Raw genomic sequence first — 13,263 nt, 5'->3', positions numbered from 1 at the left:
CGCATCCTGGAAGTGGAAGTCTAATGTCAGCAAATTTAAGAGAGTTGGTACCTTTTCTGTTTTTATGTCATTCCAATCTAGGTGAGAAAAGTTCCAAGTGAAGGGAGAATTAAGGGCATTTTGTGTATGTAGTTCGATATTTTTTCATATATGGTGGCCTACTTTTCTAGCACATTCTTCACCACATGGGCCTGTTAGGTGTTTTTGTGTCAGCATTTGTTCTTTAGTGGAATGAGCTGGCATTCCTGTCTATCACTGTTTGTCAGGTGCCTCATGAGGTCTTGTTTTACTGATAGGTGAAGAAGATCGTTGAGGAGCCTGTTCTCAAGTCCTTGGATGCAGTTGCAGCCAGCGTGCTAGAGGTACGTCCCTTCTGAGAGCATCTCTGAGACCGCCTGCTGGGAGCCTCTGCGTGGAGAGAGCTGGGAGGGTTGGTGTGGGGGCACTGAGTTTTCAGCTTAACCTCCCAGTCCCAATAATGACTATACCTGCCACTTGAAAGCTTGCTCTGTGCTGGGGTCTTTTAAATATGTCATTGCATAGTGCCGCTGAGCAGTGGTCAGTGTCTCTGTTTCACACATGAAAGATAGAGGTTTAAGGGACTAAATACTGTGCCCTTGTCACATAGTCACCGTGGGAGCTGGGAATGCACTGGGTCCTCTGACGCTCTTTATCTTCCTTGCTCCTTTGGTGCTTTCAAAGCTGCTTCTCTGGGCTCAGTACACATGCCTCACACACTTTTAGGCATGTACAAGCCCTGGCTTTTATGTGTGAGGGGTGTGTACCTAGGGAACTTTTGTCTTTAATGTATTTGGAACCAATGCCTACAGCATTATTTATAAAATTACTAAGTGTTTGTGTTGGGAGGTCTCAAAACCTCAGGGAACATTTGGGTCAGTCCTCTTGAGTGTGGGGATCCAGAGCGATTGCCATTTGCCAGCCCGATGCTTGCTGTGGCATGTGCTGGACCCAGAGTCCTGTTGATCCTGGTGTTCTTTCTCTCACCTGATATTGAGACACAGTGCCTGGTACCTCTGGGGCTCAGCTCTGGAGGGGCGGGAGCCCCCAGGGACATTCCTCTGTTGCAGAGTGTGTCTTCTTCTGCCTGAGGTGCTCCCAGCAAGCTGTCTGCCGATGTTAGATGTATGTGCCAGGTGTGATTTGATTTGGGTCAGTTCTTGGCTGAAAAGCACAGTTCTTGTAACACTTCCAGGTTGCAGTCCTTCCTGCTTTATCTTTAACATTTTTGCAGGTGTGTCCTGCCTGTTGGCCTGAGCTTTACTCTCACTGCTTCCCGTCTCAGAGGCCTCTTCTTTCCCTTGTCCGTGTCTGGTCATGTGTGACCCAGGGCAGATCAGGAGGACCTGGGCCAGCAGCTGGGCTGGGCAGTCAGAACTCCTGGCCACTGGTTGGCCTGCATGCCATCCATAATGAAAAGTGTCAGTCTGCGTCCTGAAGGCAAAGCTAGAGCTCAGTGGGGATCCCTTTTAGGGATTATTTTATGAGTAGAGGGAAGGCTGGGAATATGGGACTCTGGGACCCTCCTCATTGAACCAGAGCAGTTCTGGTATTTTGTTTTGTAATTTGGACGTTAGTATAAATGTCCATTTAAAAAAATAGTTTTGTTGCTTTAAAAAAGAGTGAAACCATGACCTGTATTGCTGAATATAATACTCATTACCAATAATCACTAGCACTTATTGCATGCTTATGTGCCAGACACTGGGATAGGATTTCACTCACTCACTCATTGAATTCCACAGCAATCCCTCATTTACATGTGGGGAAACTGAGGCTTTCGGGGTTAAGGAACTTTAGTTACATAGCTAGTGAGCAGTGGAGCTAGGCTGCGTTTTCTGGGCTCCCTTCCTCTGCTCCTTGTTTGCAGTGACTTCTTCCCAGCTCCACAGTCAGACCCCTGGATCACCTTAATCAGCAAATCTCATCTCTTCATCTCTGTCCCACGAGGATGTTGTGAGGACTGTGTGAGGTGAAGTCTGTAAAGCAGTTAGCCAGTGCCCACTGATGGCTCCTGTTATCAGTACCCCCTTGAAATATGGCATCACTCTTGTCCTTCATGCAGTTCTCATGCCTTCTACAAGACTCTTGCACCCTCCACAGCCTCACACCACGGGCCCAGTCCCTCCAACCCAACCTCTGGCCCGATGCTGATTTGCTTTCTCTTCCTCCTCATTCCCCTCACCTATATTTGCAGAGCACTTTTGTATGCGTCAAGAACATTGCCTTTCATTAGAATAGTATCTATTCATCGCAGTAGACCTTGTGTGAATTTTTCCCCTGGAAGAAAAATAATGCTCCCTTTTAGATTAGATTGCTAAAAAGTAATTTAAAATGAGTTTTAATTACAAAACGTTAAGCTGAGTCTGAAGGTTTCCTAGCTGCAGTGTTTGTTGCCTGAGTGGTGGGCAGGGTTGAATCCTGTGGTCTGATGGTCCTTTGGCTGCCCCTCCCCTCCTCCACTCCCTGTGTCCCCCTGATTTCAAAGACCGTGAGCTTTCAGCAAGAGGAGGTAAAGGGTCAGGTGGCTGCTCCCCTGCTGGCATCTTTGGACTATGTGAGCCTCCTGTTTTCCTCTACCTCATGCTTAAGAGGGTGAAGAGAGTCATTAAAGTGCTCCAAGTAGTGAATCATGGTAAACGGTTATTCCATTTATAATGCTAAGTCACGTGTGTAAGGATGACTTCACTGGGTCTCCCCACAAAGGTGGAGGCCCTGAGGAGGGTTTCTGTGCTGTGGTCACGTGCCTCTGCCTTTCCCGCAGGCCAACCCCAGCGCTGATCTCTACTACACCACGTTCAGTGACCCCCTCTATGTGGCCATGTTCAAGATGCTGCGTGACACTCTGTACTACATGAAAGGTGAGGGCTTTGCACACCTTCACGTGTGTGAATTCAGTGAGACTGGGTTCAGGGCCACTGACTAAGGTTTGTGCTTCCTTTCTGCTGGGGGCACTTAAAAACACAGGCAAGACATGGTCATGTCATAGAAATGTTGGAGAAAAAGCAACTAAGAAAAAAATGTCCATAATCCTATACCCCTAGTGCTGTCAATGATGGTTTCTTTGATGGGTTTATCTCCTCAGATGTTTTTCTGAAATGGACATGTTGTATTGTCCAGATCATACATACAGTTTAACATGTCCACTTTAGACATTTAAAAAAGTGTGACAAAAAAGAAAATGAGGTACTCATAATCTTATAAGTCAGCGATAATATATATATTTTTAATCCTCACCCGAGGATGTGTTTTTATTGAATTTTGAGAGAGAGGAAGGGAGAGAGAGAAACATTGATGTGAGAGAGAAATACCGATCAATTGCCTCCCATAAGAACCCTGACTTGCTACGTAGGCATGATCCCTGACTGGGAATGGAACTCACAACCTTTTGGTGTATGGACGATGCGCCAACCAACTGAGCCACCTAGCCAAGGCAGAGATAATATCTGAATAGTGTAGCACACACACATTTAGCATTTTATTCCAGTCTCTTTTTTGTTCATTTTAAAAACATTTTTCCTATGCTATTTTCTTACATTATTGAACATTCTTCATAAACATAAGTTTTGATGACCATTTAATACTCTGTTATGTAGATGTACCATAATCTAGTTAATCCATTTTCCTAATTTGATTCCAAGGGCTCTTGGGAGGTGGAGGCTGAATCTGGTTGTGACCACAAAAAGGGTTAGTTAGGTCTACAAAGGAGTGTGGCAGGGACTGCCCGGCTCAGCCTGACCCCCAGGAACCCTTGTGGCCTCTCTTCCCACCTGAGCTGTGTGTTGCTTCCACTGGTCTGACTTGTGCCCACATTGGTTCTCCTAAGTTTTCCAGGCCCCAAGGATGAGAGTTTGAAAAGGCTGCCAATTCTGGACGTTCTGAAGATTTAGCCCTGTAGGCCGGGAATTCTCTTTTTTAGGCTACGACCAGTTTTTGTCCTTATCTAATAACTGACAGCCTTTCAAAAAATTACTCTTCACTTGTGCAATCATTATGTCAGACACCTTAAAAGTGTACAGTGATCTGTGTCAATTATATCTCAGTAAAACTGGAAGAAAATAGTAAATATAAAATAGATACATAAATCACTAAAGTGTTTCCTGATGTTAACTGTATCAGTTCTATTGTGATAAATCTCAATGCATGTGTTTCATATATCCAGGTTTTAGTATATTGATTGCTTGAAACAAAGCATGGCTCTCACTTCCCTGGGAAATGATCATTTGCTCTGAGTGCCAGGTGGCACGTGTGTGGAGGGCAGCTGTGCACTGCCTATCCAAGGTCTTCCCAGAGGATATTCTTGGAACCATAGCAGCAGCAGCAAACATGTTCTTCTTGGTTTTTTGTTAGAGAGGAAAAGACTGTAGAAGTTCACAGCTGCTGCCTGAATTTGGGTGCAGTTTTGTTTCCATGCTGCAATGCCCACTCTCTTTCCTACAGACCTCCCGACCACCTTTGTGAAGGAGATCCATGATTTTGTGCTGGAGCAGTTCAACACCAGCCAGGGGGAGCTTCAGAAGATTCTGCACGATGCAGACCGGATCCACAGTGAGCTGAGCCCCCTCAAGCTACGCTGCCAGGCAAACGCTGCCTGTGTGGACCTCATGGTGTGGGCCGTGAAGGATGAGCAGGGTGAGCATCAGCTCCTGCCATGCCCTGGACAGCTAGTGTCTGGACCTGGGAGGATGGTGCTGGCCAAGGCCACAGGGCCTGTGTTCTCTCCACTACTTATTGCTGGTTCTTGAGGCTTTTGTGTGAGAAGGGGGAACTTAGTGCCTTGTGAAGAGCGGCAGATGTTTGCCGGAGGGCCTCATGAGAGGATGTCTCCTGACGGCTGCGGTGCCAGCTCTTCTGCTGAGACTCGTAACCTGTTGCAAACCCCAGTGACTCCCCGTCTGCCATTGTCTGGGAGCATTCAGCAGACTTGCGGATGGCTGCCATTCACAAACCACTGTGGGGACAGAGGGACGAGGGAGCTCAGGGCCAGCAGAGAAGAGAAAGCAGTCACACCCCACGCAGGGTGGCATTTTCACAACAGCAGAAAAGAAGCAGTTGCTGAAACCGGTTTGGCTCAGTGGATAGAGCGTCGGCCTGCGGACTGAAAGGTCCCAGGTTCGATTCCGGTCAAGGGCATGTACCTGGGTTGCGGGCACATCCCCAGTAGGAGGTGTGCAGGAGGCAGCTGATCGATGTTTATCTCTCATCTATGTTTCTAACTCTCTATCCCTCGCCCTTCCTCTCTGTAAAAAATCAATAAAATATATTTAAAAACAAACAAACAAACAAACAAAAAAACAAAAAAACAAAACCCTGCAAAAAAGTGTGTCTCTGGGGTTTAGTGAAATTATATGATTAATTGTTGACTGAGTAGTTTGTAAATTTTGGCCCTTTGCTAATTGTTTGTGCCCTCCCCTGATTTTTGAATTTAGGTGCAGAAAGTCTTTGCATCAAGTTGTCTGAGAAGCTACAGTCCAAGACATCCAGCAAAGTCATCATTGCTCATTTGCCCCTGCTTATCTGCTGTCTGCAGGTCAGTCTCCCAGACACTGGAGATGCTGAGAGCCCATCAATAGGGCCTTGTTGTGCCGTTCAGGCTGTGGTGGGCACACTAGCCAGAGTCTGAGCTGTTGTCTGTAGGAACTTGAACTGGAGCCTGTGTGACACAGTTCACCACTGAGTGGGGGCTGCTGCCGACAGGGTGCTGGGATTTCTGTGGGTGCTGGGATTTCTGTGGGTGCTGGGATTTCTGTGGGTGCTGGGATTTCTGTGGGTGCTGGGATTTCTGTGGGTGCTGGGATCTCTGTGGGTGCTGGGATCTCTGTGGGTGCTGGGATCTCTGTGGGTGCTGGGATCTCTGGGTGCTGGGATTTCTGTGGGTGCTGGGATCTCTGTGGGTGCTGGGATCTCTGTGGGTGCTGGGATCTCTGTGGGTGCTGGGATCTCTGTGGGTGCTGGGATCTCTGTGGGTGCTGGGATTTCTGTGGGTGCTGGGATTTCTGGGGGTGCTGGGATTTCTGTGGGTGCTGGGATTTCTGTGGGTGCTGGGATTTCTGTGGGTGCTGGGATTTCTGTGGGTGCGGTCCAGGAGCGGCTGGGTCGTTGGGGAGCTGCCCTGTGTCTGCCAGCCAGGCCGTTCCCAAGCAGACAGTTGAAGGGTGCAATGTTGCCAGAGGGCCTTGTGAGAGGACGTCTCCTAACGTCTGCGGTGCCAGCTCTGTTCTGCTGAGACTCTTTACCTGTTGCAAACCCCAGTGACTCCATGTCTGCCGTTGTTTAGAAATCATGTTTTAGACCCTTTCTCTCCTAATTTGCTTCAAAAAGAAATGGACAAACTTTAACAATATATCTCCCTCCTAGATGGAGGAGATGCAAGACCATCTCCCTTTCCTGTCTTTGTGCCCTGTGGTTGGGTGGCCCCTTGGGAGCTTTGACCTTGGAAGTTTCTGCTCAAACTTGGGTATTTGAAGGGTGGACATGTCCGTGGAACAGGTCATGGTGTGTTGCAGGGTCTGGGACGCCTGTGTGAAAGGTTCCCGGTGGTGGTGCACTCGGTGACGCCGTCTCTGCGGGACTTCCTGGTCGTTCCGTCCCCGGTGCTGGTGAAGCTCTATAAGTATCACAGTCAGTACCACACAGGTAACAGGATGGCTGCACCTGAGGCCGCTTCTCCAGCCCCCAACCCCCGTGTGCACTTGAGGCACCAAGAAAAGGACCATGTGACTGTGTGTGAGCCCAGCACAGTTCTGTGACTGAGAACTTGTGGCTGGTCTGTGCAGTCTTCCTGTACATGGGCTCATTCCTCCTCCTCCCTTTTCTTATGGCTTTCTCTACAGAACCCCCTCAGGGCTCCAGGCCTTTGTCTCCTCTGCCTTCCCTGCCATGAGCACCTGCCACCCCTGTAGGGCCCTCTCTGGTCCCACTTTTTTTTTGGCCCCTTCTCTTATCAAGGTTGTCTGAAGTGCGAGTTCTTCAGACACTGAGCCAGTAACTGTCTGTACACAATTCATCTAGTTCCCTTGCCCCAAGGGAATGTATTATGTTTCTACAGATGAGGTCATAGGCCCACAGCCCCAAAATCCAAGAACTTGAAAGACTCACCCAGCCCAGAACAAAGAGGGGTCCCTCTGTCTCTAAGACCCCTTCACTCACCCTTGCCCCTACCCATATCAGCTTGTGCACGTTAGCTAGATAACCCTCTGGGTGGATGCCTAAGGGTGCTCATCAGGCCTTTTGAACCATTATTTTTTTAAAATATATTTTTACTGATTTCAGAGAGGAAGGGAGAGGGAGAGAGATCATTGATCGGGTGCCTCCTGCACACCCCCTACTGGGATCAAGCCCACAACCCGGGCATGTGCCCTGACTGGGAATGGAACTGTGACCTCCTGGTTCATAGGTGAATGCTTAACCAATGAGCCACACTGGCCAAACAACCATTTCTTAAGAAGTTACTGTTTTATGTATTTATCACTTTGCAACCTAAGTGTTCTTCCTTTTGATTTAAAAAAAATTTTTTAAATATATTTTTTTGTTGATTTCAGAGAGGAAGGGAGAAGGAGAGAGAGATAGAAACATTAATGATGAGAGAGGCCCTAACTGGTTTGGCTCAGTGGATAGAGCGTCGGCCTGCGGACTGAAAGGTCCCAGGTTCGATTCTGGTCAAGGGCATGTACCTTGGTTGTGGGCACATCCCCAGTAGGGGGTGTGCAGGAGGCAGTGGATCAATGTTTCTCTCTCATCGATGTTTCTAACTCTCCCTCTTCCTTTCTCTCTGTAAAAATTCAGTAAAATATATTTTTTAAAAAATGAGAGAGAGAATCATTGATCTGCCGTCTCCTGCACACCCCTTCCTGGGGATCAAGCCCAAAACCCAGACATGTGCCCTTGATCAGAATCAAACCCAGGACCCTTCAGTCCACAGGCCAACACTGTATCCACTGAGCCAAACCAACTAGGGCAGTGTTCTTCCTATTTTGACTGAAACATGTTTATTTCATCCTTCCTGTTCTTAGATACTTTTGTTTCTGAAATGTTTGCTTGAATCACTTTAGAGTGATTGCTATTATAAGTTAAAATAATTAGCATATTATTTGGTTTTGAATTACAGACACGGGTGGCGGGGGGTGTGGAAAGTGATGGGCTTAACCAGGTACTTACTTGAATTTTTACATTCAGTTGCTGGCAACGATATAAAAATCAGTGTAACCAACGAGCATTCCGAGTCGACCCTAAATGTCATGCCAGGAAAGAAGAACCAGCCCTCCATGTACGAGCAGCTCCGGGACATTGCCATTGACAACATCTGCAGGTAGGAGGGTGGGCCAGAGGGGCAGGTGACCAGGGAGGAAGAAAAGGCTGTTCCAAACACAATAAACTCATAAAGTAAGAAATGTTTATAATTTTGTAAAGGTATCTAATATTTTTTTATATATTTATTTTCAAATATATTTTTATTGATTTCAGTGAGGAAGAGAGAGAGAGAGCTATATATAGAAACATCAGTGATGAGAGAGAACCACTGATTGGCTGCCTCCTGCATGCCCCACACTGGGAGTCGAACCCACACCCGGGCATATGCCCTAACTGAATCATGACCTCCTGGTTCCTAGGTCAATGCTCAACCACTGAGCCACCCTGGCTGGGCAATATAATTTTAATATTCCCTCAGCCATCTTGGGACATGTGTCTTTTTTTTTTTTAATCTCATCTGAGGATATGTTTTTATTGATTTTTGGGGAGGAAGAGAGAGAGAGAGAGAAAGAGAGAGAGAGAGAGAGACACACATTGATGTGATGCACCCTGACCACGACCCGACCAGAATCGAATCTGCAACCTGGGTACGTGCCCTGACCGGGAATCGAACCCCTGACTGGGATTCGAACCCTTGACCTTTTGGTGTATGGGATAACACTTCAACCAACTGAGCCACACCAGCTAGGGCAGGACCATCTGTCTTTTGAATCCGTTACAATGACTTTTGTGAAGGAACAGTACAGGAATTAGGTTCTGGGCAAAATAATGAAGGTACTGTTTCTGACTGAGTTATTTTTATAAAGTGGACAAAATCTGCAGCAGTTCTTTGAATTCATTCTGTGTAATAACTTTCATTCAGATTTCGGGGGGAATTGTTCAGAGCAATTCTTAAACTTTGTAAACCTGAGAAAGGAAAAGTTAAAACAAAACAAAACGTTTATCTGGTAGTTGTGATGTCTAATGCTGTGGGGGTTCCCTGCTATTCAGGTGCCTGAAAGCTGGCTTGACGGTGGATGCAGTGATCGTGGAGGCCTTCCTGGCCAGCCTCTCCAACCGGCTCTACATCTCTCAGGAGAGTGACAAGTACGTCCCATCTCAGAGGGCTGCCAGTTATTCTCTTGGGGCACAAAGGGGTAGCTGGCATTGTGCACTTCTGTGCTTCTTTCTTGCACAACACGGATTGTGCATTTTGTTCCATAATTTCAGAAGAAACCCACCTTGGGATGTCTGGGAGTAGAGAAACATCTGTGTCTTCCCACCTGGTACCCAGGACTTTATGTTTCTGCTGGTGGTTAAGGATCCCAGGCTGTCACTTTTAGATGAATGCTTCATCTGAAAGACTGTGATGATGCTGACATCCACATCCAGCTTCCAGGTTTTATTTCACTGTTGTGTGCCAGAGGACTGTTTCCAAGGCGCTTCTGTTCTTCCCTCCCATAGGGACGCTCACCTGATTCCCGACCACACCATTCGAGCCTTGGGACACATCGCAGTGGCCCTGAGGGACACCCCAAAGGTCATGGAGCCAATTCTGCAGATCCTGCAGCAGAAATTCTGCCAGCCCCCCTCCCCCCTCGACGTGCTTATCATCGATCAGCTGGGCTGCCTGGTTATCACCGGAAATGTAAGGAAGGCCCCAACCACCCACTAACCCTGAGCAAGCTTCATTAACTCCTTTGACTATCAGGAATGTAAAAAATACAGATTAAATTTACCCTGCAGATCAGGTAAATGCTCACAACTGTCTTAACTCTGAATAGTGAGAGGTTTTTTAAAAAAGAAGAGAATAGCCCTCGCCGGTTTGGCTCAGTGGATAGAGTGTTGGCCTGCGGACTGAAGGGTCCTGGGTTTGATTCTGTCAAGGGCATGTATCTCGGCTGCAGGCTCCTGCCAGGCCCAGGCCCTGGTCCAGGCATGTGCAGGAGGCAACCAATCGATGTGTTTGTCTCACATCGATATTTCCTTCTGTCCTTCCCTCTCTCTTCCACTCTCTCTAAAAATCAATGGAAAAATATTCTTGGGTGAGGATGAAAAAATCTATATATATAAAAGGCTAATATGCTAAGTGTCTGACTGTCTGACCGGTCACTATGACATGCACTGACCACCAGGGGGGCAGATGTTCAACGCAGGAGCTGCTGTGATGCGCACTGGCCATTTACAGAGAAACGGCACCGTGGACCTGGTGCTCACAAAGCAATACTTGGTTTCCCCCAAGTGAGACACAGGCCCTGCCACCACCCCAGAGTGACAGCCCACCACATCGCAGCCAATGCTGCCGAGACCCCATGGCCAAAATGCAGCCCACAGCCCAGCCCAGCCGGAAACAGTGGCTGTGGGCTCCGGGTAATGATGTCACGTAGCAACGCCTAGCTTCCTCTCCCTAGAAACAACTAGCCTCCTGCCGTTTCTTCAGCCCAGGAACACAACTTACTTTATAGCCAGGTGCAAACATTTCACACTTTAACAAAATGTCTGAAGCATTTTCCCGTGCCTCATCTCATTTGATCCTCACAGAAGTCCTGGAGTAAGTAGATAGGAGACTCAGTGGAATCCTTTTCTTTTCATTAGCCGGGAAACGGCGATTTAGAAAGCTTAGAAACTTGATCCGACTGAAAAGAAGTAAGAAATGGTGGACCTTGAAAATGACTTCAGGTTTTCTCACTGCGCAGAATACAGTCAAACACTGCTGCAGTTAAATGTTTTACCCTTTGTTCTCCCTGCGTGATCTACAATAATAATCTACTTCTTGTTGATATTTACTATTGTGTTGCTGACAATTACCTGAAAGAGAAGTTTGAGTGCTTCACTGGGCTGGAAAAAGTTTAGCTAAATCAGAAAGTAGGTCTAATTAAGTAAGTTTATTCTATATATACATAAAAGACTAACGCATGTGCGATACATATAAAGCTCTAGCTGGTGCCAATTGCACGCATGTGTTTCAATCTGTCATTGTCAATCGTGAATTTGGTTGACACTTCTATTATAGAGAAAGGGCAAATAGCGATATTAAAATATTTCTTCTCATTAATTGCCTTTTAGTGAGTCCGAATTCATACACCAGGCCTTTAGTAATAATAATAAAAAATAAATAATAAAAAAGAAGAGACCAGTGTAATGGTTTTATAAATGCTGGGGGAAACAAGTTTAGATTAATTCCTTATTGATGTTAATTACAGGATTTAAATTAAAGCTGTTTCCTTTTTAGCTTTAATTTGAAGTTTGCTGAAAGTTTTGGGAATGGGTGCTCTGGATGGTCTTAGGGCCTTATGTTCCATGATTCAGGAGCTTTCCCTCTGAATGACAATAAAGGGGCCTTTTCTGTGTTCCAAGGAGCGGCTTTCAGGGAGTAATCATGACACTTGTGTCCCTTGCTCTCTTCCAGCAATACATTTATCAGGAAGTGTGGAATCTCTTCCAGCAGATCAGCGTGAAGGCCAGTTCTGTCGTGTACTCGGCCACTAAAGATTACAAGGACCATGGCTATAGGTAATTCTTCAGACTTCTTTGTTGCTTTAGATCATGACAGTACTTAACTCCTTTTAAAAATGTGAGGTTTGGAGATTTGTCCTTTAAATAACCTTTTTTTCTTACTGAAGAAAAAAAATATGCTACAGATCAGTGCATACACAAGGTGAGAAATGAGAACCCCATATGTCCACCGCCTGGAGCTGAGTGAGCTCAGTGCTCATTGCCTTCCCCCACTCCAGGCAGCTCAAATTGCCCGCCCGGGTGACCTGTTTTTCTTTAATGTAGTAACACATCAGCCATGCCATAAACATTCCTCTGCATGTCATCTTTAATGGCTGTGTAGTACCGCCTCATATAGCAGCACTGATTTATCTAACCAGTCCCTAGCATGAATATTAGATAGTTTTCCAGTTTTTCTGCTGGTAAATGCTGCATTGAGTACCATAATAGCTACATATCTGTGAGCATCTCTGATGCTTTCCTCAGGATAGATTCATAGAGGTAGAATTTGTAAAGTCTGGCCAGTTTTCCCTGGAAGACTGAGAAGTGTTTCTTTGTCCAATGCCCTTACTGGGAATGTCTTAAGGACGGAGGCATGCTTTTCCATGTTTGGAGGATCTCACAGAAGTTTTTCAGATCAAGGGAAGAGAGGGGAAGAAGGAAGTTAAGTCAGGAAGGCAGAAGGTTGGGGCAGAGAGGAAGAGATATTGCCCCTTTGTTGGCATTTCTGTTCTCCCATCCAACTCAGTGGGCTGGAGTGTGGCTAGTGCCTCAGTTTCCTCATTCATGAACTGTCTCCAGTTGTGTGGGTAGTTAAGATTGTATATGTGAAAGCTCTCAGTAAATGCCAGCTCTCGGCATTATTCTTTGCGTTCTTATTGCCACCATCACAAGCCCAGGCTACTAGAACAGCCTGTGGAGTGGGTTGGGGAGGCGGCCAGCTCACCTCCCCTTCCTTCTACTAGTAAGTCTATCCGTCCTGATCTCTGCAATGAAACTGACTCACAGACCAAAACACCTCTTTCCCACATTGTCTCCCCGCTCTGAAAGTGACTCCTGTACCTCCTTGCTCCTCGAACCTTCCCCACCCTGTCTTTGCTCTGTTTTCCTCTGACTCTCACATCTGTCTTGCTGCTCTTGGCCCTTCTGTGTTCCCACGCCTACCAGCTTTTCAACTTCTGGCTCAAGTTTCCTCTCTTCCATCAAGCCTTTTCTGATATTGCCACCAAAAGCGATTTGTTCTCTTCCTCACCAGTGGAAGCACTTACTGCCATTCGTTGTCCTCATCTATTAGGAACTTGCTTATTAGTGATGTGGGTGCCTTAATATGGCTGCTGTTTCCTCTGAGATTATGGGGGCCAGACGGTGTGCTCAGTGCTTCATGTAGAGTGTTTAATTCCTCCTGCACTCAGGGAGGAGGGAATTATCCTTGTTTTACTCAGGAAGATACTGAGCCCAAAGATGTTAGCTACTCACCTAGGGTCACACAGCATAGAAATGGCAGGGTCTGGCTGCCCCCAG

General features: G+C 46.7%; 1 protein-coding gene across 4 annotated transcripts in view; it reads left to right on the top strand.

Annotated features, from left to right (window-relative positions):
• Window positions 1-13,263, top strand: part of PI4KA (phosphatidylinositol 4-kinase alpha) — an 81,987-nt gene that overhangs the window by 14,139 nt on the left and 54,585 nt on the right. For 3 of the 4 annotated variants that reach the window (XM_006099518.3, XM_023763218.1, XM_023763219.1), the window contains 9 exons: window positions 297-362; window positions 2,783-2,879; window positions 4,459-4,650; window positions 5,448-5,548; window positions 6,525-6,654; window positions 8,194-8,326; window positions 9,259-9,354; window positions 9,712-9,895; window positions 11,657-11,760. In XM_006099518.3, the coding sequence (XP_006099580.1) occupies window positions 297-362; window positions 2,783-2,879; window positions 4,459-4,650; window positions 5,448-5,548; window positions 6,525-6,654; window positions 8,194-8,326; window positions 9,259-9,354; window positions 9,712-9,895; window positions 11,657-11,760 (1,103 nt within the window). Of the gene's footprint in view, window positions 1-296; window positions 363-2,516; window positions 2,654-2,782; window positions 2,880-4,458; window positions 4,651-5,447; window positions 5,549-6,524; window positions 6,655-8,193; window positions 8,327-9,258; window positions 9,355-9,711; window positions 9,896-11,656; window positions 11,761-13,263 lie in introns of those variants that run through there. The other variant, XM_023763220.1, reaches the window with a different exon arrangement.

The sequence above is a fragment of the Myotis lucifugus genome, unplaced genomic scaffold (assembly GCF_000147115.1).
Source record: "Myotis lucifugus unplaced genomic scaffold, Myoluc2.0 scaffold_276, whole genome shotgun sequence".
Classification (NCBI taxonomy): Eukaryota; Metazoa; Chordata; class Mammalia; order Chiroptera; family Vespertilionidae; genus Myotis; species Myotis lucifugus.
The sequence above is the reverse complement of the archived record's forward strand: the minus strand, read 5'-3'. Positions and strand labels throughout refer to the sequence as shown.